Source organism: Plectrocnemia conspersa, unplaced genomic scaffold, assembly GCF_051122295.1.
Source record: "Plectrocnemia conspersa isolate PC_06_02 unplaced genomic scaffold, ASM5112229v1 ptg000001l, whole genome shotgun sequence".
In the NCBI taxonomy this organism is placed as follows: Eukaryota; Metazoa; Arthropoda; class Insecta; order Trichoptera; family Polycentropodidae; genus Plectrocnemia; species Plectrocnemia conspersa.
Genome location: NW_028277165.1, coordinates 26741573 through 26769382, shown reverse-complemented (window position 1 = coordinate 26769382; position 27810 = coordinate 26741573). Strand labels below are relative to the sequence as shown.

Below are 27810 nucleotides of genomic sequence, written 5' to 3'. Positions count from 1 at the left end.
TAAGGTATCTTTAAACACGTGTTTTGTGTCCATAAATATGTATAAAAAAACTGATAAATTTTATATTTACTCAGATTATTGTTAATTATTTTAGTCTTTTACACGTATTATAGACCAACATACGATCATAAAAAACTGGATATTTCTCTATTTAGTACAAAAATTAATATTACTTACGGTTTTTAATATTTTTGTTGTTGTTAACCCATTAGCGGCACAGGTGTCAATATGGAAGCACAAGTTTTGTTCTTTAAGTGACTTAGATTTTAATTTATTTATTTTAAATTTTTTATGAATAACAATGTTATTGCAAATTTTCGCAATTTCGATAGTTCGCCACATATTTTTGTTACGCCACTGCACCCTATTTTATTCTAGAAAATCTTTACACATTATATATATTTAAGACAAAGTGTTTTTTTTTATTTAAAATAGGCAGTTTATTATTTTAATTATTTTAAAAAAATATTAAACTCTAATGTTCAGTATTACCCCACATACTGCAAATTTGAGTATAAAATTGATTTTAAATAATTTATAAATCAATATATAAATTATGTTCATATTAATATAATATTATTTTAAATTATTTGTTATTATCATAGTAAATACTTTTGACGTTTGCGAAACAATACCTGGTCACATTTCGCAGTGTTACGTTCCGCCTAAATTAAGAAATAACTCATGCCACTAATGACAGTTGATCCTCTGCTGTCACTGGAACATATGTCTTCAAATATTTGCAGATTACACTTGTTTGTCTTGTTTTTATCAGTTGACGCATTAGAATCATAATTTAAAAGTAACTGCGACTCTCTCAGACACAGCCAAAAGTAATGACGCCTCGGCGTGGACCTTTGCACTGAAAGCGGAAAACTAATATTATTGCACCAATCGAACATTGATGAAATCCGACGATGGCATCCGGTGATTTCGGATGGAGAACGTCGATTCTAAACCAACTAAGCGAGAGAAACAACCAAGAAATACGCTGCTTCCGAGACTTGATACACCAACGTAAGAAAATATAACCTCAAAATTTGTTTTGGTCAAAACAATACTGTGACATTGACTTTTGATTGACGTTCTGACGCGTTAAATCGCCCAAAAGTGTCAATGAAGTGATTTTATCACAGATATGTTTATCTAATAACTGAAATATAATCATTTTAGCTAGAATTTTTTTTTAATTAATGACATTTTACACCACAGATAGCAAATTGTTTGAAAATGCCAACTCGCTCAAGGAAGAAAACGTTCGGCTGCAAATCCAAAATGAAAAACTGCGTATATCATGTTTTGAAACAAGCTCGTCACCGGGCGGTATGCATTAAAATCATATTATCAACGTCAAATTGTGTGATCTATGTATAATTTATACTTTACAGGTACCATGACGAAGGTTACGGCTGATCTCATTCAACAAAAGCTAGCGCAACAAGAGGAATTGACGAGTTTACATAGACGCATTGGCGAAAACGCTCAACAGATCATTAATCTCAATGCCAAATTACAGGAAGCGGAAAAAGCGCTTGCTGTCAAAGACGATAAGTTCGTGTTAAATAAATATTATAAACGTATTGTATAGATTTATAGGTGTGATAAGATATAAAATATTGGTGTGTGAGCGGCTAGATACCATTTGCATTTGATTGATGTGGATTAAAATGAAAAAAATTAATATAACCCTTTCACAGTTTAATAATTTTATCAATGTTATTTTGTTAAAAAAGTATTAAACTAAAAAGTTTGTGTGTGTATTAAAAAATACAATGATTTATAATTTAATCAACATAAATCAATTTCTTATTTTCTCTTTTTGCAAACATACCACCTATTAGCATTAAAACATCTTATTTTTTAAAAGAGCTATTGAATCGATAAAATGGCTTTTAATTAATCACAATGAGTAAAGCAAATAGATTGGATTTTCTGTTAGTTGTTGGGAGTTTCCTGTGATAGTGTTTTTTGATATAATACAAATGGGTATTTTTGCTCTCTTTTGTAATATAAAACAAATGCGTTCTGATTTGCTTTGCATTATAAAACAGAATTTTGCTGTATTACTTTAGCTTTTGATCAAAAATTCTCAGTCCAAAAATTCCACAAATCATTAAAAAATCAATAATATACCGAACACCATTAAACACAAAGTTAATGTTATTGTGTAAAACACATAAAGATGTCTTAATGTCTTATTGATTAATTTGTCGTAAATTTTCCGTTGTAAAATTTAGCCTTATGCGTTCAACGAAATAAACACGATTGAATACTGCTAAATAAATAGTAAGACAATAGACTGAAGTCAAAACATATGAATCAGTGACATAAATATTATTGACTATAAACTACAATCAATAGATGCCTAACCTATACTGATCATAGCTTGATTCATTAACATTGACCATAATGCAAACTTAAGATCTGATCGACCCCGAGGGCTAGCCGATATTTCTGGCCTGCACATAGTAATACTTAGTAGATGTAGTACATCAAAATCAACTTTCAACTAACTCAACTGACTTCATTGACTCATCAAAATCGATAATAAACAAGATGAAAATGCTAAAAGAATTATATCGCTATATGTACTTCAAATCATATAAAATTACTAAGAAAAACTATTTAACTGTTTGGTATCTAAAGCATCCTCATATGCTCACTTGTACAAAACATTGAAAGGGCGAATATATTCCTCTTTTTTTAACACCAGAATTCATTCAGCTTTTTGCAATGTAAAAAATGCCATTGTACAAATTAGCAATACAATTTTTACGGTCTAGTATTTTAAGTCAAGCTTATAAAGTTGGTTTTAAATTATTCCAGTAGTTCTTATAAATTTAATTTATATTTTTTATGTATGCATATATAAGTGAGAAATATATTTGTATTTGACTTTCAGTCTAATGGCAGCAAAGGAGAAAATTAACACATTAGAACATGACACGGGTAGATTGCACAATAGTTTAAAAGAATTAAAAACTTTAGAGCAACACGTTAGAGATGAATATCAAGCGTTGCAAATTACATGTGCAGCTTTAGAAGAAAAATTAAGAAAGGCACAGGTATTTAAAAGTACATTTTGAGTTACATTAATATTTTAAGATATGATAAATTAATTAAGTTTAACTTACAGGATGAGAATAGACAACTAATAGAACGCCTTATTACATACAAATCTGAAGATGCTGATAAAATGAATAAAGCAAACGAAAAGTTCTTAGAGTATGTATAATAAACGTATTTTTCCTAACTTTTCAATAAAACAACACATTTACACCGTAGCACTAATACATTTGATTTAATAACTAGAGTATTTATTTTTATTTTAGCCACAAATAGATACATTTTTGGTTGCATGCTCTTTAATTTTGTGAAATTTGAGCAGTATTTATACACCACACTACATCTTTATTTAATTTACACACTTAAAAATAATTCAATGCTTATATCTTGTGTAATTATCTTTTTAATACGTGCCGACATTGTACAAAATTCAGTCATTGTGTTTTTTATATTATATACTAATCCTTATTAATTAATTATGAATCGATAGCTTTTTTAAAGTGATTTTACAAAATACATATTATATATGTAAATATGTATCAAGCATTTTAAGCATTTTTCTTACAAAATTGTATTGAGTAAAATCACTCTATACTTTGTACGTTGATAATGTTATTCTTTTGCTGTAGCTTATACATAGATTTTAATTCAATATGACTGGAGTTTGTAAAATCAGTAAACATCTCAATGAAGACTTGTTGTTATAGAAAGCATTCGTAGAAACTATGTGTATGGTATTCTTTTTTTGGTTTGTGTATATTTAATTTCAGCGGGGCAGGCAAAAGGTCGACATTTATCAAACACACATTTCATAGGGTCAGCTTTGGGTAAGTTATTTAGAGACTGCATATTCTGATGGTCGTTCAAAATTATTATATACTATACGTCAGATTAGCCAATAACTGTAATGTGGTTTCAGTGTATGTTAATTGTACCTATTCATTCATGGATTAATTTTCGCATAATGTGGACTCTCATATGCTATATGTTATTTTTATAAATGCAATTTTCACTTATATATTCACCATAATATATTATTTTAAAATGGTTGAGATTTGCTAATATTTCTATTTAACGTAATAAGTAAATAGTTATTAAACACAATAGGAAATACATTTTATTGGTTCCATAAATGCTTGTATATGTAACGTTATCGTGTGCTTGTTATTATTATGATACATTCCAATGACCATTTTAATGTCTGCTATTTTAATGATATTCTTTGCATGGGTGATATGTAGTTTGTTTGCACGCTAATTAAAATATTAACATTTTAGTTTTAGTGTAGTTGTATTATACTATGTTATTATGTTATAATGGTACTGTTTTAAATACTTAAACAAGTAATTCATAATGGGCCGAAAGATACGTTCCTATTTGTTTTGCTAATAATTTTTTATGTGTGTAATTTAGAAAATGGCTGCATTCACAACGTCCCCAATTTCGCTTATTCTAACGGGTCTTACTATTTAAATAAATAAAGTTTCCCTTTATCTTATATAAATTTCATGATACATATTTTCTTGCAGCCTAGGATCATATTTATAAACAAGACTTTAATAAGAAAATCCTGGTGCTGATTAATCAAGACATTCAAGTGAAGATATTAGTATATTGTATTAGGATTTGAACTCTCACGTTGTAAAAAGAAATTATATTAACCTTAATCAACAAATTAAAAATTTCTATGTAATCTACTTATAAACTGTTATAGCATGTTATTGTTACGTATCTATTGATACTATCAAAAATATATATACATATACATCAAGGGCGGGCGATGAGATACGATGAGAGAGTGAATGAGAAATAAGGGCATGCTCTTATCTCGTCACTTAATACGCGAGCGATCGAGAGGGAAAGTATCTCACCGCCCGCGCCTGATATACATATGTATGTATATTGTTCATAGTTGTGTTATCAAAAGTTATGCATATTTAAATTTTAAATGAAAATTGGAAGATAACTTTTGGCCCTTCTTAATATAAGTAATAAAATACTCTGTTATAATAAAAAATATACATATTTTTTGTACGGAATTGTATTTCAAGTTAATTAAGTTTAAAAAAATGATGATCTAATGTTATACAAAATGTGTGTTGTGTAACTAATTAAATATTTTTCTTGTCAATAATAAGTTTAATCATAGTGCACAATGTGCTTATTTATTGCATCGTTGAAATGAATGTTATTAAATTATATTAAGTTAAAAAAAATAAATAAAAACTTTATCTGATAATGACATGTTTTCTTCTCATTAAAATTTGGATATTATAATTTTACGGCATGATTGATGATTATGTATCATCATTTGGACGTTGAGATTTTCCTTATGTACTATGTGTAATATAATATTGATTGTCTGTAGATTAAGAGGTGAAAAAATGAGACGTGAATTGGCCGATGCAGCGAGAGAAGGCCCGGGAGGCGTATGTGGTGACGATAGAGTTTTCACGTCGCTAGAGGTCGGTTCCTCTTTACCCGCTATGCCATTTTTTGTTAGCGAAGTGCCTACTAAAGTGTCATTGAAATTTGTAAGTATTTTCAAATAAATACTCCCTTAAAAAACATGTTCATAAAATAATTTTGATTGCATGTTTTTAGGATGCTCATGACGGAGAAGTTAATGCTGTAAAATGGAGTGCGACAGATCGTCTGGTTGCTACTGGTGGAGCTGATAGAAGAGTAAAATTATGGGATATATCAAAAGGTACAACAAATGTGCTTTGACTTGAATATTTATTTGCTTTCTCCTAAGTTCATTGTGTCAAATCAAGAAAGTATTAAAATTGTTTTAAGCTATGGGTATTGTATACTTGATTAGAGTTGAGAAACTGGACACAATTAATTAGATTATGTAATTTATCATTGATTGATACTATCTCTTTATTTCTCTGCTATTTTCTCCACCTTACTGATACTAGGAGAGTATATAGATTTTGTTTTCATCCGAGAATGCATTTATAAAGAATAGCATATAATGTTTTTCTAACTTGCTAGGATTTCACACTTGAATGTGGCCATTACCAACTGTGATAATATATCTTATCTGTAAAATATTATCTAAGGTAACCATTAATGCAATATAATGAACTTTAATGAAATTAAAATATATGTTGCTCTAGATATCAACATGTCTGGATTCCAATCATTACTTAATTCCATCTCCGTCGTTTTTATTCTTTTAATATATAGCATTAACATACTAGGTAACTAGACAATTCAGCTAATTTTTCATTGATGAGTCATCCCTTATCTCGCTGGCTCACCGCCCCATTGAAATTCTGTTAATTTATTTTCGCTGGTTTCAAATACTGGCCGCTACATAGTCCTTGCTATTCTATAATAGCTCTGATATTCTTAGTCCAGGTGTTTGGAAACATTTTTAGGAATTGTTCCATATTATATTTGTGTACTATACTAGTGTTTCACAACCAGTAGTCCGTGGACTACTGGTGGTCTGTAAATTTTTTTTTGCCTGCAAATATTTGGCATCCATTTTAAAATTCCAAGAAAATCTTTAAAACCCGTGCATCTACAAGTGGTAGAGCACATTGTTTTTTAATACTGTCTTGTTAGATTTCTAAAAACTATTTCTTGTATCGAAGATTTTTAAACTCTAAAATAAAAATGTAGAAAAACAAACAGCAAAACCTTTCAACATTATCTAACAACAATAATAGTCAGGAGCAGATTAGTAAAGACACTAAAAAATAATGTAAAAATGAGTACATGATGCTTAGAAAAAACAAGGAAAATGAAATTTGTCGATACTTAAGATTGTGTGTCCAAAACCAAGAAAAGAAAAAAAAACTTGCAAGGTAATATAACAAAAAATACCTTAGAAGTCAACTATCTCCACTACCCCTGTGTGTGGTATATTACAAAACTCAAAACGCTTGAAACATTCCAAAAGTTAAGTTAAAGGCACAGTTATCTCGCAAATAAACCACTGGAATTTTTATAAAAATTACATGAGTTGAAAATTCAGAAAAGTCAAATGAAGAAAACGATATTTAGTAAAAAGTCGCTGCTCCAAACATCTTATTTAGCTGCCATACTAATGTCGAAAGCAGGTATCGGCAAACTACGGCCCGCAAGCCAAATCCGTCCTGCTGTCTATTTCAATACGATTCATGAGCTAAGATTGGATTATACATTTTCAGTATTTAAAATTTCATAGTATGCGTTATAACGTATTGGCCAACTGTCGATTTAAGAAGATGCGAAATATGACCTTATGTGGTGCTCCCATTGTTTCGCATTCCGCTGTGACGTTACACCGTTCTAATTCGACATCGTCTTTAGTTCCCCGTGTAACGCTTTTTGCGATATTTCGTTCTCATTTTATAACCAGTGAATATTTATCATATCACTGTCAAAGCCAGAAAAAATAACTAGTGCAATTAGTGAATATCATGATTTTAAAGCAAAGTGGAGTGGGAAATAATGTTTATTATGTTATGCTTTTTCTGTCTAAATTAATACAGTGTATTCATTACAAGACTAAGCACTCGATGCAATATTAGCAACTCGCAGAAAATAAACGATCAAGAAAGTTGGAAAGTTAACAACAATTTTTTTCGCAAAAATTAAAAAGGAAAATGAAGCTTTAACTAAAGTCAGTCTACGTATAGCTCATTTATTAATTATTAAAGGAAAGCCATTTACCAATGGTTTATTATTTAAATCATGTTTGGTTGTTGCAGCTGAAGAAATGTTCTGGTAAAATAGATTTATTTCAATTCATGTCTTTCGAAAAAATCAGTTATTATAGGGTTAGAGCACATTGTGAGTAACATCAATAGACAATTAAATACTTTTTCAGGTCTAACCCAAGGATTCCTAAAAATGTTCAACTCTCGGCGCCCTTACTGAATCTAGGTTTTCCCAAAGTGCTCTATGTCAAATCTACGTTTCTTTGTCGACTCGCAGAAGTGTTTATGTAATTAAACACTTCTGGAAATTGCTCAAGGGCATCGTAGACAATCCTTCAGTGCTCGAGCAGCTTCAAATGTGGGCTCCTGAAGGTGGATATAGTTCTCGGTCGCGTCCACTTTTCTTGCCTGTTAGGTGTAGAACTGGAGCACTTGCCAACTCTTCTCTGGCCAAGGCCATTTATCTGCTCAATTCTGTTCATAGTAATATTGACATATTCTCTTGCACTTATGGAGTTTTGGTTCAATTCGTATGGGACAATGCACACCTGTTGAGGTGATTTGTGTCTGTTGTTTTGTCTTGTTTATATTTGTATATATTATGATGTATTAGTACTTTTGACTATCGTGACGCATTAGGTTTGCCTGTCAGGTCACGATGGTTATAATTTTAATAAATAAATAAATAAATAAATAAATAAAATAACAAATACGCTTTACGAAATAGCAAATATTTTGTATCATTGAAAGGTTAGGTAAAAATAAAAATGGTATGTACCACTTTTTAAAGACTTCTGAAAATAATAAGTTACTGGTTTTCACCGCATAGTTTATTCGATGAGTCAATGTTATGTTTGAAGTGACTAAAAAACTAGCTTTTATGAATAGTCTGCGTGGAATAACTACAAACGAAAATATTTTTAACAAAATTCATTTTGTAGTGAAATCGACTAAAATGTTACACATCCGATGGTGGTAAAAATATTCACGGAGCCTCAGTTGGAAAAAAAAGGCTTATAAAAATGCAAGGTATTTAATAATCAGGGGCTTTATTTGATTATTCATCGTAATATTTACTAACAGATACTTTGTGGAAAACATCTCAATCTATCATTTGTTATTGAACCAGTTATATCAGCGGCGACCTTTTATGCTCTCATGATCCTAATCTTCGAGAGTTATGACTTGTTTTTATCAAAAATGAAAAATAAATATTTTAACTTGCTCTAAAATACAGTACTGTGATAACGTGGTCATGGTAAAGTTTTTATTAAGATTTTTTGAACTCAGAGGACCGATTGAAATTTTTCTCAACGAAAAACCCACTTCACCCCAAATTATTATCGAATACTAAATGACTTTACAAATTAATCTGCTGCAGATATTATTTAATTTCTTAACGAATTTAACCTAAAACTACAAGGAAATTCAGTGTTCATGTATAAAACTTAAATGGTTTAATTAAATTACATTTTTTTTAAGTTTACGTTAAATTGGTTTTCTGGCCCGCCAAACCTGAAATATTTACGATCTGGCTCTTCACAGAATAAGTTTGGCAACTTCTGGTCTAAAGCGATAAAATTTTCAACGATGATGAACAACGGAGGAAAACTCAGATTGTGCTTTATAATTAATATTATTTATTACTGCATTAGTGGTCTGCGAATTGTTTCTTATATTTTCAGTGGTCCGCAGGTTTAAAATGTTGCGAAATACTTTACTCTTTTATGCTCTCTATAAATAAATGTTGTTGCAAACAGCAGCAGCTTTCATATTACTTTTTTTTTCAATTATGAAAGCCTCTACAACTCTTAACATAAAACTGTAGATCTGTCTTGATCTGAAATTAATTTTTATTTCGTTGTTAGAGTGCAATTTATGAAATACTTATTTAAAGTCTTTAGGCTCTCTAGTTGTATTTGTATAGTAAGGATAATAATCAAATAGTTCATTTTCATGCAATTTTATTTAAATGGTTGCCAAGTCATCATTACAACCGAGATTGTATTTATTTTACCAATTTCTAATCAATCTAGTCCTACACTCTTTTATTATTTTAGTCATGACTGTCCAATAAGTTACAATAAAATTGTATCAGTATGACCCTTTCCCCGTTGGAAACCTATTGAAAAGATGTTTACTAAAATAAAGCTATTAGGCGTTGGTGTGTTTTAGATTCTGGCAGCTATCTACTTGTCTTTCACCAATAGCCTTCACAATTATCATAAATTTACGCTATCAAAAATCTGTCATCATTTTTGTATACATATATTAAGATTTTCTGTTATTTACTTACAAAACCTCATTAAAGAATACTCAAATTGCTTTTGTGATGATATCAATACCTTTACTAGGGTTTTAATTATAATTTTATTTTATTACTCATTACATCATTCAGTGTAAATGAGATACACTTATCCAAATAATAAAAATATGAATTTTCCTTTGAAAATATCTAATACATATTTATTTTATATTGTTTCAGGTGCTTTTGATAATAGGGGTACCTTCATAGGCTCAAATCAAGGTGTGATGTCAATCGACTTTGACTCAACGGGAACGTTGGTGCTTGGTGCTTCCAACGATTTTGCAAGCCGGATCTGGAGCATATCGGATCAGCGATTACGGGTTTGTAGCATTTGGGTTTATTAATTTCACTCGCAAACCATGTGTGTCTTAATTGTTACCCACTCATATCCATTTAATAACTGTGCTGTGTTATTTTTATTAAGTCTTCTCAAGTTCAATAAATATACATATAAATAACTAATGAATGTATTTATTTTATTTTTTTATATCTCATAACTTGTGTGTACGCTTCATGCATGGTTCACCTATATGCATCATTTATTATGTGTTTTTATTTTAGTTATGTTTTACTCGTTTGTAATACACAATATTTTATAATCATATTTATTCTGACTGATTGCAATCAGCAGATGGAATAAATTTTTCATGCATATGCAACTTTGTTTATATATTATACAAACAAATAATGCATTTAATTAGATTTCTTTTAACTAAATTGTTTAAATGTTCTCAAGCAGATGGTGTTTTTACGAAATCAATACCTAACTTAAGTAGCAATGTGTTAATTATTACTATAGACAAATAAAACTATGTGACTACAATTCCTATTTCCAATAGTGATTGTAGTTATATGATGTTTTGTCAACGGTCGGAGGGATTTAAATATTTTAATTAAGTACACATGTCAGATCCCATATGTACAGGTTCTCTAAGCAATAAAACGGATGTCTAATTATTAAATAATCAAAAGATTTATTACCATATTATATCTATATTTGTAGAAATATATATTTATGAGTATTTTCTGTACGTGAGTCATTCTTTGTATTTTATTAGCTACAATATATAGACAGTTCGTAAATAAAGAATATTAATATTTCTCATAATCAACGACGACAGTATTTATTGATAGCTAGGGATGCTTGTCTAAGAATCGGTAGATTGGAATGGTTTCTGCCAATAGACTTTATGAATAAATTTATTTGTCAAGAAAGCTTTATTACATTATTCTTAAAAATGATTGACACGGGCGATCGGTTTGCAACTAGTCAGACAGCACGAGGGGATTAAGTAAAGAGTAACACTCAGGAGGAAATCTTTCAAGACGATAGTCAGCAAACTTGTTTCTATAGGGCCAGATCGTAAATATTTTTTTTTATAAATATATTTTACGATTTAGTATCTATTTTGATAAATTAAAAATTACTAAAAATACGTGTCTAGTAAAAAGTTCTACTTTTGAAAATAATGTAAAAACTATTTTTGAGATAATATTTCATCGAACTATGGTTCAAAGTTCGTCAGTTCTAATTAATAAAATTTATTGCAAACTCATCTGTAAATATTGATCTGAAATTATTATTGTATGTACTTCGTCTTTGAAAATGTCTTTTCACATATGTGCTGCCAAAAACAAATGTTAATTCCTTAGCATATGATCCTAATTGATCATATTCGTCACCTAAATTACATATTTAAAGAATTCTGATTGTTTTTTATTCAGAATTTGTCTTTTTAGCATGCCACTACTTGCAATTGAAGGTAAGGTTACTCAATTGTACAGACGAATAGATTTTTTTTAAATCTGTATCTATTCTACACTTGTATTAATATTCGAAAAACACTTCTAGAACTGAAGTTAGAGCTTAGAAAATGTATTCATACCCTGTGATATTTGCAGCAAAAGCCAATTTCTAAAGCGATTCAGTATTTAATATTAGTAGCTGAGTGCGGGTTTATTGGTTGAGAAAATTTTTAATCACTGCTTTGAATTCAAAAAATCTTACCATGACTTACCCATTGAACTGCTATATATAATAGTAGAGCAAGTCAGGATATTCGGCTTTCATTTCTGATAAAAAAAGTCACAGAATTAACGACGGTTAAATTTACCGCTGACTGAACTGGTTCAATAACACATGGTAGATTGAGATATGTCCCTTAAAGTACCTGTTGAGGAATGATACAAGTACGTATAATCAGAGGCTTTAAACACATTGCATTTTTACAAACTAAACTTTAACCCGCTCTGCCTGTATTTTTACCACCACCGGATGTGACCCATTTTGTCCGATTTTACTTTGTTAACGTTTTCTCAAGTATGCATACTATTAATACTAAGCAGTATCTGTAGAGTCAGTGGCTCCTAACAGGGGTGCCATTATCACAAAAAATATAAGTTTATAACATCCATTTTCAATTTAGTGTGCTGCAAGCTAGTTACTTACTTAGTAACTAACTCTTTTCATAAACCTATAAAAATTGTTATTTACTATTACTAGTTTAACCGAACCCTTTAGTATACAAAATATTCGTTTTTTCCTAAAGTGTTATAATTTGCGCACCTTGGGGAAACCTGGACTTAGCAAATAAATCGTTTTCATTAAATTGCCTATTGACGTTACTCACAATGTGCTCAACATTTATAACAACTGTTCTTACCGTAAAGCTAATAAATTTAAATAAATACATTTTCTTGTGTCACATTTATTTGGCTGCAACAAGCATAGACGACTTTATGAATACATTATCGATAAATAGCTATATTTTATCTGGTAAATTGTCTTTAGCCTATTATTTTTTTGATCGTTGCTTTTCTGCAAGTTGTAAATATCGTGTCGAGTGCTAAGTCTAGTAATGGCGACGTATATTTTATTATTTTTATACAGACAATGTCATTGCATAATAAACAATGCTTTATCATCTGATTTAAAAGCACGACATTCGAAGTCCATTAGTATTTTTTTCTTCTGGCGTTAACAATGACGATGAATATTCACAGGTAATATAATGAGAACAAAATATGAGAAAAAGCCTTACACGGAGCACTGAATTATAGCTGCGTAACATCACAGCAGAATTCGAAGCAATAGGAGCACCACATACGATCATATTTCGAAACTCCTTAACTTTGAAATTGTAAAATGTAAAATCTATTCCTAGCTTACGGGCCGTAATTTGCTGATCCCTTTCTTAACACAATGCCTCACATCAGCTGATCGGAATTCGATAGTTGTCAACTGTCAGTTTTATTTGTATTTTCGGTAGTAGCAAAGTTTGTTTTTACAAATGTTCACCATAACTTTAAACTATGCATCACCGTCATTATAAACAACGTGTAATTTACGACGTCCACTTAATTGATTGGTACTTTCCGGATGTTTTGTTGACCATCATCGGATAAATTGCCGCGGAGAAATATCGTGTACTAATCCCGGGTCAATATCGCCCCTGCTAAATCAACCTTTCGACGGCCCTTCACATCGAACTTGCACATTCTAACGAACGCCGCGTGCGTTTGCTTTACGACCTAGCAACTGATTGGCCGCATCGGCTCCACTCTGCTCCTCTAATGACTGCGATATTATTTTACTTTGTGCCACACCATAAATAGGGCGCCCCGGTAAAAAAGGAGCCCGGCGCACCTGCCGCCCTTTGGAATGCGATTTGAATAAATTCGATATCCGCGGACCAGTCGCCGATAAATCGCATTCCAGAGATATCGGTTCGATACGTTTGTCCGTAATCGTAAATCTGAGTAATTGTGTTGCGGTGGTAGTAAATACTGTTAGGTATGTATCTAGATCTTGACCATGCGACGGTAATTTATTTTGCGAAGGATGTTTTATTAAGTTTACGATGCGTTCGTTAAGTTTTGTAGTCGGATTGATTAGGCGCCATGAGAACCGTTGGCTTTTGAGTAGTACACGATTTATGTGTATTAAAGTGTATGAGTTGCACAATTAGATAGATTATGAAAGGTTCTGTAATTTAATGTAACAATGATACATTTCAAAGTATCCTTACTGGTAATTCATGATATGAGCGATAGAGTTTCGATACTGAATCACCCTTACTTACAAAGGTATTACGTTAATATTCCATTAAATTTGTATTTTTATATCTTGAGAACATACCAAAGAAGATCTACTATTTTTTAATCTTTCACAGACGCTCGTATATGATATCATCAATAGTATTTTGTATTTGTATAACTCATAAAAATGTACATAAATAGAAAAACGTTTTTAAATTGTTCATACTCCATTCATATTATCATTAAGGGTTCATTGATTACCTTTTGAATAATTTTGAGACAAAGTTAATTTCTAAAACAAGCCTAGGAATTTTGAGATATTTTTTTATGAAAAATAATTGTAGACTTTTTTGGATCATGGAATATTTATGTTTTTAATCTGTTCTCTCAATATTATCACACCCCGACCTTGTGCATTATCGCACATTCCTAAAACCAACACACCTCACGATTCGCGTTGATCTCATGCATTTTTGCCAACTCCCGCATCACGTCTGGCTCATAAATTGGAGTAGATAGTCAGTAAGGATCGAGGCCAATAGATTGCGAATCATTTCCGACTTCAACGGATATTGAGTGTAAAGCCGTTCGCGTGTAATCACGAGCTACCTCACTCGTGTGCAGTAATTCATTTTGTAATTCAAAACAACGGTCGGAGGTGCTCCCGATCTCCCCATATGGCGGTGGACGGTTCGAATCCGCCGTTGCATAACAATGTGATGATATCCATATCGGCGGGAATGATGCATGGTTATGATAGTTTGCTCTGTGGTCGCGGTGTGCACGCTCCGCGTTGGCTGGATGTGAAGTTGGAATTGTGATGGTTGGATGGGTGTGTGTGTGCATTTCTGCTATTTGCCTTTGGAATTTTAAGTGATTTCGCTATGATTTGATTGCATGAAAGATACATTTGAATAATTTGATGGTTGGGCGAATTCCGACGGGGTTATACAGAAAGCAGTCCAGTAGATATACACACATTGTAACAAGTCTTCAGCATCAGAGCATTGGTCCCTATTAAAATTTAAATGCATGTCTTTGATACTTCGCAAAGCGATTCAAGAATTTAGTTGCCTGAACCAACAACTTAAAAGCTTAACAATTGAAAATTAATGATCCAAAGAACGATATTTGGCACAATTTATGTAGTGCTCTTTACAAATCACTGTCCTCTGTTCTTCAGAAATGGACTTAAATATCTTATGATAATCTATAAGGAGTTGGTATTTTTCGGGATGACGCATGTCATCGTGATATCGTGCTCTTGTGATCGATCAGCGTCTACCTATTTCTGCTTCGATGTCTCTACGGAGTCTTCCTGTTCCTACCCCTATCGCTATCTATCACATCTTTTATATTAATCGTTCGATATGTGTTCTTTTGATTTTTTGGTTATAAAAATGCAGTGTGAGAAATCTCTCTTTTCGTTGTTCAAGTGGTCGTTATGGTGACTGCTCAAATGTGACTAATGACGCAGATGGTTTAAAAACCCTAATGTTTCTCTAACTCTCGCTTTTGTTGCTAGTATGAATTCGCAATAACTCAAAAGTCGTCTTATTGTTTATTTTTGCCTTCTCAAATTCTTTTTATTTGTACTTCTATTAATTTTTATTAAATTTTTGGGTTTTGAAGCCCAATGAGTGTGACTTTGCAGCCATAATTAAACGCCGATAAGCTAGTAGCAATTTATTTACTATTACTAGAAGTTGTATGTGATCTGAGCGCTGGCGGAGAATCTGGCGAAGGAATGATGCCATTGGGACGGTCTTCTGATGTCTTTTATTGTCTTCTTGAGTCATAGGGATGTCTCTGGGTCGTCTCTTTATAGGAGTGTTGTCTTCCTGATTTTTTCGTCGCCGTTTGTCGTCTGTCTAGTCTCTCTCGGATGTCAGACCTTTTGTACCGTCAGTTGGGGAGGTCTCCGGCGAATCGCAACCATGCGGAGATCGTCAACCAAATGTTGCGCTTGTATATTCGACCAACGATTAAATATGTTCACACATTGAAAGAGTGAAATTTTATAGGTTTACACGTTTTGACGGTCAAATAATGCAAGGGTTGAATCTCAATGGTCTTTTTTCATTCGCTTGCACAAAATTGGATTTTTCCCTCTGGATATTATGAGGCTTTGCCGTGGTGATCCGTTCTGTGTCACTTTATTGTGTTACTTTTTGTTTGTTTTTTTTTTGTCGCGGGGATTGGTGCTTTCGCCCGCTTTTTCAGGTTGTGTGCAAGCCCTTATCTGTCGGCTCATTAGCGAACCTTACTCTAGCACAATTACTTCCCATCAGTGACGAAGGTCCACTGCCAAATCTCAACTTGAGCCGGGATACCAACGGTGAACGTCCACGTTTGGTATCCCGTTCCAGAGCTACTGATGGTCTCCCGGCATGACTATTTTTTGTTGGAGTTGGAGTTAGGAAATATATGGGGTAGGTGAAGTCAGTGGGTGGGTCACGCTCCGCTCTCTTTGAATTCTCTGTGAGAGATGTGTAAGTGTGGCGGCGCGTCTTGTGCGAGTAGCTGGGTTTTTATTCTTGCTGAAGGCAAACTAATTTTGTCGTTATCCTTCTTGGGGGTTACCCTTTGTTCAAATTACGCAATTGTCAAATTATATTCTTGTAATTTTTTGGCATTAACTAGATGAGTATTAACATAACCCCCACATAAAATCTTGACTCTAGTACATTTTACTATTATTTTTATTCTAAATTATGATTTTTTTATATAGAAAATGTATCATGTTTAATATAAAAATAACTGAAAAGTTTTCATATTATTTTTGTTAGTATAGTGATTTATGCTAGTACATATATATACAGATTTTTTTTAAATTTTTTATGATTAAGTGTGACTCTTATCTAAACGCATTATCTCGCTGGGATTAAACTGGATAACATTGTTGTGCCACAAAATTCTACATATTTTAAATAAAAGTCGACCTTATTATTAATACGGCTTGTAAGCAAACGACACTATAATTTTTGCTCATTCGTTAAAAATGTATTTATTAATAAGAAGCTACATGTATATTAGAATAAAATTGATAAGGATTTAAAGCAATAGTTCATTACTTTAGATACATTGTAAATCAGATAATACTAAGTACATTTAAAAATGTATAGAAAGCGTAGTTATATTTTGCGTTTATATATTATCTTTAAAACCAGAATACAGCTTTTCTGTAAATAGACCCAAGTCAATAAATCGAGAAACATCTAACGGATGTACCATGTTGATTTTATTCCATCTTTATGACGCCATCGTTCCGTATTCACGATACCATCAATAATATTGCAAGTACAAAACCGTTCGACTCATTAATTATTCATGAATGATTCGAGATCTGAAATTCCAAAAAGGATACGGAGCGGATATATCCTTTCCCAGGACTTTTGTCGGTATTAATTGCCAAACCATGCATGGATCCTGATTCAGGTTCGCAACCGTGAGGTCACGTGAAATTAATCGCATAATGCACCACGTACGTACTCACGAAATGGCAATAAATCGCTTCATAATAAAGCGTTAGTCGGGAATCATCAGCCACCAGCTGGTCCACCCACTCGCGAAAGGATCTGCCATGCGGCAGCACCCGAGATGTACCGTGAAAACGGAAGCCACACATGGTGTTGTGGCACTGTCACGACAGACATGGCACGTCATGGCTTCAGATGGATTTGTAAGTAAATGATTCAAATGTAGTAAGACCAGTGGTCTCTTTCTCAATTATAAATAATGATGAAATGATAGCTCTCGAACTGACTGTGTTAACAAAAATATGATATAAATGTAAATATTTGCACTTCCTCCTAAACATAATTCCGATATTCTTACTAAGTACCTCCTAACAAAGGAAATATATTTATTTATAATTAATAAAAATAAAAATAGATTTGACACGATGATTTTCGAGCCTCCGCTAATGTATTCTTTTGTTGTCGACCAATGAAAAATAAGCATTCAAATATAAAACAAGATGGCCGATAATAACGTGACAACCATTTTAAATAATTATTATTTATAAACAAAATTTTGCTACGCGACAATAATTGTTATTAATTCGTTATGTGCATTGTTCGATTTGACTAAATATAAATATTCGGTTTGCAAATCAACTATGTGTGTTATAACTATATGTGTTTGAGGATTAGAAGAATACAGTGTTAAGCTATACAATCAATCATGAAACGATCTTCGTGTTGACATCTTCAAATTTCGAGTTGCATCGACGGGCTTCCGAGGCCGAAAAGTGAGTTTTTTCTTTTATAATGCATAAACATTGCTTCTGGTTTAATACACATATACGTTAGATTTGATTGAACCAGGTACGTTTTAAACGTGAACATGTAATATATACTTAGTACGTATGAAGATTGAGGTTAATCTTGATCAAATCAAACGTATTTTTTTATCTATTGATATTTGGGGATACTATCTTTCACGACGATCGCATGACAATGATTGTGATGCAGTCGGTTATAGCAAAATAAATTAAAACCATTATTGCAGCAAAATATATTCACCTAGATCGTTCCATTCCGAGTAACGACTCCCAATATATCAGCCAACGGACGGCTTATTTGGATGTTATCTAATAGACGACATTTTACAATGATTTAAATATGTGATTGCATACCTGGAATAATCGATAGCCAAAATATCTAAGAGTAGGTTATTTTTAATTCCGATGTGTCATGGTTTTAAATCAATTTTTGTTCTGTGCCATCATTTATCTTTCGGAATAGCCAAAATCAGGATATTTCTGTAGTAATGTAGTAATTAAAAATAAAATAAAAATATATCATCTTCCTTACATTCAATATAACGAATTTTCAGTATAACGAAATTTACTCATTGATCCCGTGAGCTTCGCTGTACTGAGATTTCACTGTATAATGTTTAATTTTAAGCGTTAAACCTAATCATAAATGATATACAATATTTAGTTTTATCATATAAGTTTCAAATCTAACTTTAAATAATATAAAATGTTTTCCTCAGGTTAGTTAAGTTGTAAACCTATTTTTAAATGAATTGAAAATTTTAAGTAGTTTTTTATAGATTGAAACATTTTGACTATCATTGAAAATCCTAAATATTAATGTCTAATTTGAACCATTAAATTTAAAAATAGATTTTAAAAAATCAGAGCGAAGCAAAAATAATATTTAAATCCCAAAAAGTTGAGGATCCGATATTCGCACACTCGCTAGCTTCTAATGAATAATTATTTTGAACAATTTAGCAGGAACTAACAATATCTACTGTCACTGATCTATAGTTCCTTATGCTCAATTTGTCACCCTTTTTATGAATTTCTACAGATCAAAAAATGATCATGTCTTGAGAATCGCATTAAAAATACGTTTTAGAGAAGCAGCAAGACTGACTTCGCAACCCTTCTTAATTAATTTGGGAACCAAATCAGGCCCAGAAGTACGCCTAATTTCCTTGATGGTCAGTACTGTAGACCAAGTACAAGTATAATATTCAATAATCTCGACTATTTCAGGATCGCATTTTTCAATTAAAATAATACCAGGTACATACTTACAAATTAATCATTTTCACATGTGCAATAATATTGTATCAGTCTCTATCCCCGTCGTAATTATGTAATTTGCACGCATAAAGCCAGGTGAACAGTGGGTTCATGTGCCTCATTCTAACACATATAGTTAAACTACCGCACTTTTGCATTCTTACAACTTAAACGCTTCCATTTTATTATCTTCTCGTGTACGTCGGGTTCTTCGCACGGCCCTTGGATATGTGCACACACATAAATATTTAAACCATACACGAAGAAATGTACATACGTATTCTCTGCTTGGGTTTCGCTCTGTTAGCGCCAACCCGTCGCATATTTGCGAGCGATTAAATTAATTTAATGATTCCGTAATCATACACGACGCGGCGTGTATTTGCCGCGATAAACACATCAAACGATACGGACCATGTTCGACAAATAAGCTCTTCTGGAAAAGCTCTCCTATGTATGATCGTCGGCGTGTAATTGTGGATGCTGAAGCGCCTGGTAGAATATTAATGGTATATGAGTGCTTTTCACGAAGCACACCTGGGCAAGTGCAATATAAAAAACCATTAAGAATAAATTTATTTTGTATTATTCTTATCATGATATATCAAATTTAGATTATCGTGACACGTCACGATTGTAAAATTCCGTTTAAAACTGGTAATAATTTATTGTTTAATATTACATATATTGCAAAAAAACTACGGTGGGAGAGTATCGTTATTCTCCGAGCAGTGGTGGAGAATCTGGCGGAGGGATGATGTCCAGTGAATGGGCCTCAGAGGTCTTGTAGTTGTGGCAGCGACGGTGTAGTGAAAGTTCGTTCCTCTCTTTGCGAGAGATCGTTCGGAAGTCCCTCTCTGGCCCTGACCTTCTATGACTGTATGCCATCTCTGACCTCTCCTCATACAATATGACCAGCCTTAAATATCAAGGGTTGCAAAGCTCGCTGACGAATCACAACTATGCAGCGACCATCCAGCTAATTGTTACACTCATTTCTTTGACTAACAAAATATATCCACGCCCCTAGAAAGTGACATTCTTCGCACGGCCTTTGGATATGTGCACACACATAAATATATACATGCTTGATGGACATCCTTCCGAGGTCAAATGGAGCAACGGGAATATTGTGATTTTTGTCGTCCTGTGATATATTGTTTTCGTGCCCGTTTCGCAACAAAGAAATATTCTTTCAATGCATCGAAGAATAATTACGGGTTATTTATGTGAAACCCTTGTTTTTCTAGACGTATTGTGGGCTTTTTTGAAGTTATATTTGTACTAGAGATATAAAATATCAATTTTCTTCACACTAACAGTTGCATAGCGTCTATTGCCTATTCAAACCCAAACTTAAACCTGAACGAATTAATCAAACCCAACTTCATCTATAGAAAGTTCTAAATCTAACCATAGTTTTTGAACTTTCATTAGGTTAAGTTTGTGATTGAACATCAAATGAACGTTTCGCAATTGTGAAATTGAATTTCATAGACACTTTAGCGCCAATCAATTAAAATATATTTCTACTAGTTTTACGGTGAAAATGTATTCGATTTTAATTTACTGAAATATTTAGTAAAATTATATTTATATTAGTAAAAATGTAACTTGAAAAATAGGCATTAGCTAACATTTACACAATTTCAGCTTCCTAGATAATACTAGTTAAGTGTTTTTTGTCTAGAGCTTTTTATTACCTTTCTGGTATATCTAGCCAATCACTCTCCTCAATCTATTTAAGTGTATGAGTGCGTCTTCTAAACTGACGTTTGGAAATATTAAATATAAAGTTGCTTCTTATTAGGTTTGACGAATGGTAGAAAAGGCTTATTAGGACTTTATCTGTTTAATGTGTGGAGATTTTTATTTTCGTTGTTTAAGTTGTCGTTATGGTGACATTACTGAATTACGATTAAACACCGCCTATTAATGTAGTCTTTCTCTAGTGAAGCAACATATATTTCCCGAGTAACTTCTTTTAAGCGAAACCATTGCAGTCACTTCCCAATGTTGATGAAAAGTAACAATCGTAAACGAAACAATACGTATTGCTAGACGCGTGTTTTAAAGAATTTAAGGATTTAAAATTAAATAAAAGAAGAAATTAATAAAACAAATTCTTATGAATACTTAACTTTCATTATCAGTTAAGATTAGTATTAGTACATTTATTGATATTATCAATTAAATTCCACTTAATTAATAAAACTGAATTTAAATAAAAATATTATTTCCAATTAAAAAAAAAAAAATTTAGTAATAAAAAAATAAATAAATTTCATTTTAAAAAATATTAAGTGTTTTTTTGTAGATATTTTATCTTCTAAAATTAGTAACGGCAAAATAAAATGTATTTCACATAATATATATAGATATAATTTAAAAATATATTTTTTTAATTATTATATTTAATGTTAATTAAATTATTTAATATTCACATTCTTCAAAATGCCTTAGTCTTGGGGCAACACTTAAGAAAAAAATTTTGAACTACAAAGGATTAATATTCATGAGTGCTTCGAAAATTTTTTGTCTTTATTTGGTAAAGTACCTTTGTTTCATTGTTGCTTTCTACTTGGCAATTATATATTATCAACCCTTATAAATTGTCATATTTCTGTCTCTTTTTTTGTAACCAAAAAATCTCAAAAAAACTTTTTTTAAAAACATCTAACAAGTTTAAAGAAAACAACTAAATATCATAGCCATTCTATTCTTTAATCAATGCTGTAAATTAAACTGAAAAAAAATCACACATGAACTTGCATTTAAAATGATATTAAATTAAAAAGTAGCTTTTTGTAAAAAATATTAGATTTTGTTATTTTTTGTGAAAATTACTACTCTTGGTTTTAATTTAGTCAGTTTATGAATTCCTAAAAAATATAACTCATACGATTATAGAACCTTAATTACAATAGATAATTTGTGTGTAATGTAGTTGGTATCAAATACATTGGAATCATTTTCTTATTGATGTACATTTGACATAATTTGACTATATTTTTATTTTTAGCCTGATCTAATCTAATGTTAGCATTCTGGTATTTAATTATAAAAATATTGAAATACATGTATTAAAAATATGCTCTTTTATTGAAAGCCATAGTCATTACTCGTGCTATTAGCTTGAATGGATATATTAAAGGATGGTTCTCTTCACACTTCGTAGATTTGAGTGCTTATGTAGTGTTTTCAAGAGACTTCTTCTTCTCACTTCTTCGATGTTTTCAATGCATAAAAAACTTTCTACCGGGACTTGTACATATTGCTGACAGACGTTTTTTGATACCGATCTCTTCTCTCATAAAAAAACTGATACTCTTTTTTATATATAAACACTTACACTCTGTCAAGTTTATATTATATTTAACTCTTAGCTTCGAAATTACTTTATTGCTATAGTAATAATTGTTTTCACATAGAAATCACATTCAATTAAATGAATATAAAATGTATAAGTATTTACATTTTATATCATTAATTGACTTTCTATTTTGACTCGATGATCAGCGTTTTAGTTCAGTTAGTCACTTGGATATTATCGTGGTCATATACATCGTAGATTAGAGATTTTTAGTCATTCAACCAAAACAACTAGGCAATATCTTAAATTTCAACAATGTACTAAGGAGCGTCACTAATTGTTTTTTGCTTCGGAACAAGCTCGTGCACACTTTTTTTCTCATAAAGCAGTATTCAAATTTAGTTACAATATAAAGTGGAAATGTACATGGTGCGTTAAGCTGCTATGAAATAAATATATCCAATTGTGAAATGTGTTTTTTTATTATTAAACGCTCTTATAGCTCACCCTGACCTACGTTAACTCTGATTTTGTTACCTTGGTCACGATCGCTTAAAACCAGTCCCAAAACACGTTCTGTAGTACCACCGCGTTAACCTCTTAACCCGTCATGCCTTTTTACGATTCTCTTTATTGTCACTAGGTCTGCTCATTTGAGTTATAGGTTCATGGAAATTTAAAGATGTAAAAATCGTATTAAAAGAATTTATTTCGATTAATTTTCATTCCGACGATATTACAAATAATCCGTAGAAAAATATAAATACATATATTTTATTATAAATCGTTTGTCACGTTGACAGGCACTAGAAAATATTTTTAAATACATACATATTATATTATAATGCATACTTAAATTAAATTATTAATCGTTTAGTCAATTATTACAAATATTGGATATATGTATGAATATATACATATATATATTTTTATGTTGTAAATATATATAGTATTGTTTGTTAGTCGACGGAAGTGGTTAAGAAAATTTCTAAAATTGTTCGAATCAATCATAGCATTCGACCAATTTCAGGATTTTCTTAGATATACTTCCGTCTTCAAAACTATAGACCTTAACGAGGTGGGGACAAGCGAACCGTTTCTTAAATTAACACATTTAAGTCCAGTAATGGACGGCACCATTTGTGACGTTTAAACTCTGAGTTTAAAGACTAAAGCTAAAATATATGCTGTCTCTGCTTGTTCGTTTCGGTCATCCCGACCTCAGCTTATACATATATCATTGATTTGTCTTCACTTACAAATAAAAAATACAAATTAAAGTCTTATAGGTCTATCGTCATTTAAATAATAAAAAAAAACTATATCGAATTGAGTATATGAAAGGTTTGCGTGAATTTTATCATATAATGCAACAGAAAAATAACAAGCTTTTTTTTAATCCCATGCTTAAATAGTAAATGCACTTTTTTGACAACCGAAGCGATATGCAAAATTCCTAAAGTTATTCATTTTTGTATCGCGTTTCGTTTAGAATCACTTAGGAATTTCCGTTTCGATATAAATATATTCAATAAATAATTTTTGCCAATATATGTATAAGTGCTCATTTAAAAAATATCACTTCAAGTTGTCGCTTTTTTAAATATAAATAAATATTCGAGGAGGGGACAAGCGAACATGTTATCGCATTCACACATAAACGCCAAGGATATATTAATCATTTTAATATAAACTAATAAACATTCATCATCGATCGTTCAGACTTTCATACTTTAAATTTCGGTCGTCCCGGCCTCCAGTTAAATTTAACCGATTTGTTACGTCTAACGTTAATATTGCGTGATGGCTCTTTAATGCAACGTATAATTAAAATATAAAACATAATTACCGGACGATTGTTATTCATGTTAATATAATTTAGTACTGGGTACTTGCTTTTTACTACTATAAGATATTAATTATTAAGAACTACTATTGCATTGTTGTAATTGCGAATCGATACTGTGAACGGCTCGTCATGTTAATGGTAATATGTATGTGTATATATAAATATATATGAATATTATAAATGCACTCTATATATACACACACATATAATATTACAAATCGGATACTGTGCTATCCAAAGACTAGGTCGCATAACAGAAAATACTGATTATAACATTAACCGAAAAGTTCACATACGATTTGATAAATTACTCATGCCCATGTGTGACGTAAGCGACCATTAGAAGAGTGTTGTGTCCGATTGCGTTGGTTGTACACGTTTTAATTTATAATAGATATCTATCAGTGCTGTTTTTGTCGCGCTTAGAAGTGTCGGTGGTGAGAGCGGCTGAATCCGCTTGAGGATTCGTATATTTTACACATGCTATCTGCTCTGGAGCTGGATGGTGGCGGTGGTGGCATCCCCATGGCGAGGTCCGCTGCTTTGGCGGCTGCCCTTCTCCCTCTTCTTGCTAAGCCCCAGATGGCAGCTATTGTGACTTGAGCCAAGAGGAAAGCGGCACCTCCGAGGAGGAGACCAGCAGCGTTCATTCTGAATCCATCCACGCGATCGTTCTCAACGAAGACAGTCTCTCCAGACAGGGATGTGCTGCGGTTTCCAGCGGTCTGCTTGTCGAACTCGAACTTCTTGGTGATCTTGATCGTCTGCTCTAATAACATATTCTTGGGTGGTGTTTGTACTGATCTGTGGATATAAATTATGAGTTAGTTTAATTCAGCAATGGAAATTCGATATGATGACGTTTTTTACATAACTAAATAAAGCAGGCCTTATGCTATAAAATGCTGCTTTGTTCTATAAAATATACCATTTATGCTTTAATGTATTTAAAAGCCAATCCATAACAAATAACATATTTTACCGTCACTCTAAAACGATTCAGTGAATTTATTTTATATGATTCTAAATCAGGAACCATAAAAAAACCATAGCTATAGCCAAAATATCCTTGTGCTTAGCAAGCTGAATTGCTCGTACAAAGATAATCGTTCTCAAACGTTGACATCCTGGCCATGACGGACAAGAATTAGGGACATGATCGCGACTCTCTAAAACAGGGCTAGGGAAACTCCGGCCCGCAGGCCGTATACGGCCCGCGAGCTCATTTGGGCTGGCCCGCCTCAGATAGGACACATAATTTATTAAAACTACAAATTACTAATAATATTTTTTTTATGCTTAAAAATGAAATTTAATTATTCAATTTTTAATATACTTGACTATAAATGCTGTTTTCGGAGAATTTTTGCGTTAATGCATGACAAACAAATGATAAATTTGCAGTTGAGAATTTAAAATGGCCCGCCGATGATTTTATAAATATTTAAATGGCTCTTGGCATCAAAAATGTTCCCCGCCTCTGCTCTAAAGCACTCTAAAGTCACCGAGCATTAACAGATTGTAGACATCACCCTTTAGCAACTTTATTGAGTAGACGCTACGTCGAATTGTATCACAATGCTTCTAGAAAAAAGGCACTACGATACAAATACGGATTCTACCAGTAATCCCTATACTAAATTTTCTTTGAAATCTCTCCAACAACAAAAAATACGTCGCTTTACTCGAATTTCAAGCAGAAATATAACTACATAGAATACATTGTGTGCACTACTGCCGTTACCGGTATTAAGCCCATACGAGTCCAACCCTATGGGTGGGCACCCAGCTTGTGACGGCCGGGTAAGCGATTCCCCCACCCCATAGTACTAAATATGTATGTTATTGGAGATATATTAATTTTTCATTCAAGCGCTCAGGGAGACGGGCTTTAGCTGGCTGGCCGGCATTGCATGCATTGCGTATCATCCTCGTAAGAGCACCACCCCCCAGGTATACAGGGGGTGTTTATGCTGCCACAGACCCCAGGCGTTACTTTGCCATGCTTTGTTCGTTCTATGTAGTGCCTCACACTCTACCTCAGACGGTCATTCCGAGAAGTCCCTTCTCAAGGGTTTGGAATTTAACCCTTGCTCTCCCACACAAATAGATGGCATTTGTCCAGCGTGTGGTGGACTAGCGCCCGTCTAATTCCAGGCAATGAAGCCATATTTGAGGATTCTACGAAATAGCGTATCGTACAGAACGCGAATCGTCAAAAAATAGTTGAAGTGACTCGCGCTCCGCATAACGAAACCGAGCATCATCGACGCCTTATCCAAACTTCAGCGATGTGCAAACAAAATCTCAACGGAAGAATTTCCGCTCGAAAGACCTGTGCCTAAATTGTTAGATATTTTTTTAGGGCAAGGAATCTGGAAAATTTGATAATGTAACACTGCGATTTTCGATTTGTATCGTTGATGAAAATTAAAAAGAGCAGAGGACTTAGATTGGATCCTTGTGGTACTCTAGAACGAGCGAAATACTCATCGGAGCGACGTTAACCATAGCTCACATAATGAAGTTAAGCTTACGACAAACTTTGTCGTATGTTTCTTGAAATACGGTATAAACTACATCGATTGGATTTTAAAATTGAGGAACTTTGTCACAACAAATTAGTGAGAGTGGAACGAAGCGGACGAAACTCGTGTTGTTGCTCTACTAGCGCTTGCCGATAGTGATTGTGAATTATAACAAAACTGAGAAATTTTCGATGGACGATTCATCATTTTTTTGTGGATCGGGAAAGAACTTTTTCGTACGATAAATTGAAAATTAATTGAAGGGAAGCAAGAAAAACTACCTGACAGATTTTTAATATAAAGTCAGAAATGAAGACATGGCTTTAGTTAAATAACAACAAGACATTTGAAGATTGCTTGAACGTTGTTTGAAAACGGAGATTACCATACTGCTTATAGTTCAAACATAGTAGTGAAAGCTTTATGGTAACAGCATGGGTGAAAATCATGGTAATTTATGTAGACAATGATTCTTACTAAAAGATTCATGCGACCATTTATTTCC

General features: G+C 32.3%; 2 protein-coding genes across 4 annotated transcripts in view; one reads left to right on the top strand and one right to left on the bottom strand.

The window, feature by feature from the left end:
- The first annotated feature begins 684 nt into the window (after positions 1–684).
- The window catches only part of Atg16 (Autophagy-related 16), a 266491-nt gene continuing 239365 nt past the window's right edge, over positions 685–27810 (top strand). The window contains exons 1-10 of one of the 3 annotated variants that reach the window (XM_088188780.1): positions 685–755; positions 822–1017; positions 1213–1323; positions 1389–1551; positions 2903–3065; positions 3137–3225; positions 3837–3893; positions 5435–5600; positions 5671–5776; positions 10210–10352. In XM_088188780.1, the coding sequence (XP_088044906.1) occupies positions 918–1017; positions 1213–1323; positions 1389–1551; positions 2903–3065; positions 3137–3225; positions 3837–3893; positions 5435–5600; positions 5671–5776; positions 10210–10352 (1098 nt within the window). In that variant the 5' untranslated portion in view covers positions 685–755; positions 822–917. Of the gene's footprint in view, positions 1018–1212; positions 1324–1388; positions 1552–2902; positions 3066–3136; positions 3227–3836; positions 3894–5434; positions 5601–5670; positions 5777–10209; positions 10353–27810 lie in introns of all 3 variants that reach the window. The other 2 variants (XM_088188931.1, XM_088188859.1) reach the window with 2 other exon arrangements.
- The window catches only part of neo (ZP and PAN domain-containing protein neyo), a 116653-nt gene continuing 114030 nt past the window's right edge, over positions 25188–27810 (bottom strand). Inside the window, exon 15 of the mRNA XM_088188664.1 lies at positions 25188–25581. Coding sequence (XP_088044790.1) covers positions 25200–25581 — 382 coding nt within the window. The 3' untranslated portion in view covers positions 25188–25199. The remainder of the gene's footprint in view (positions 25582–27810) is intronic.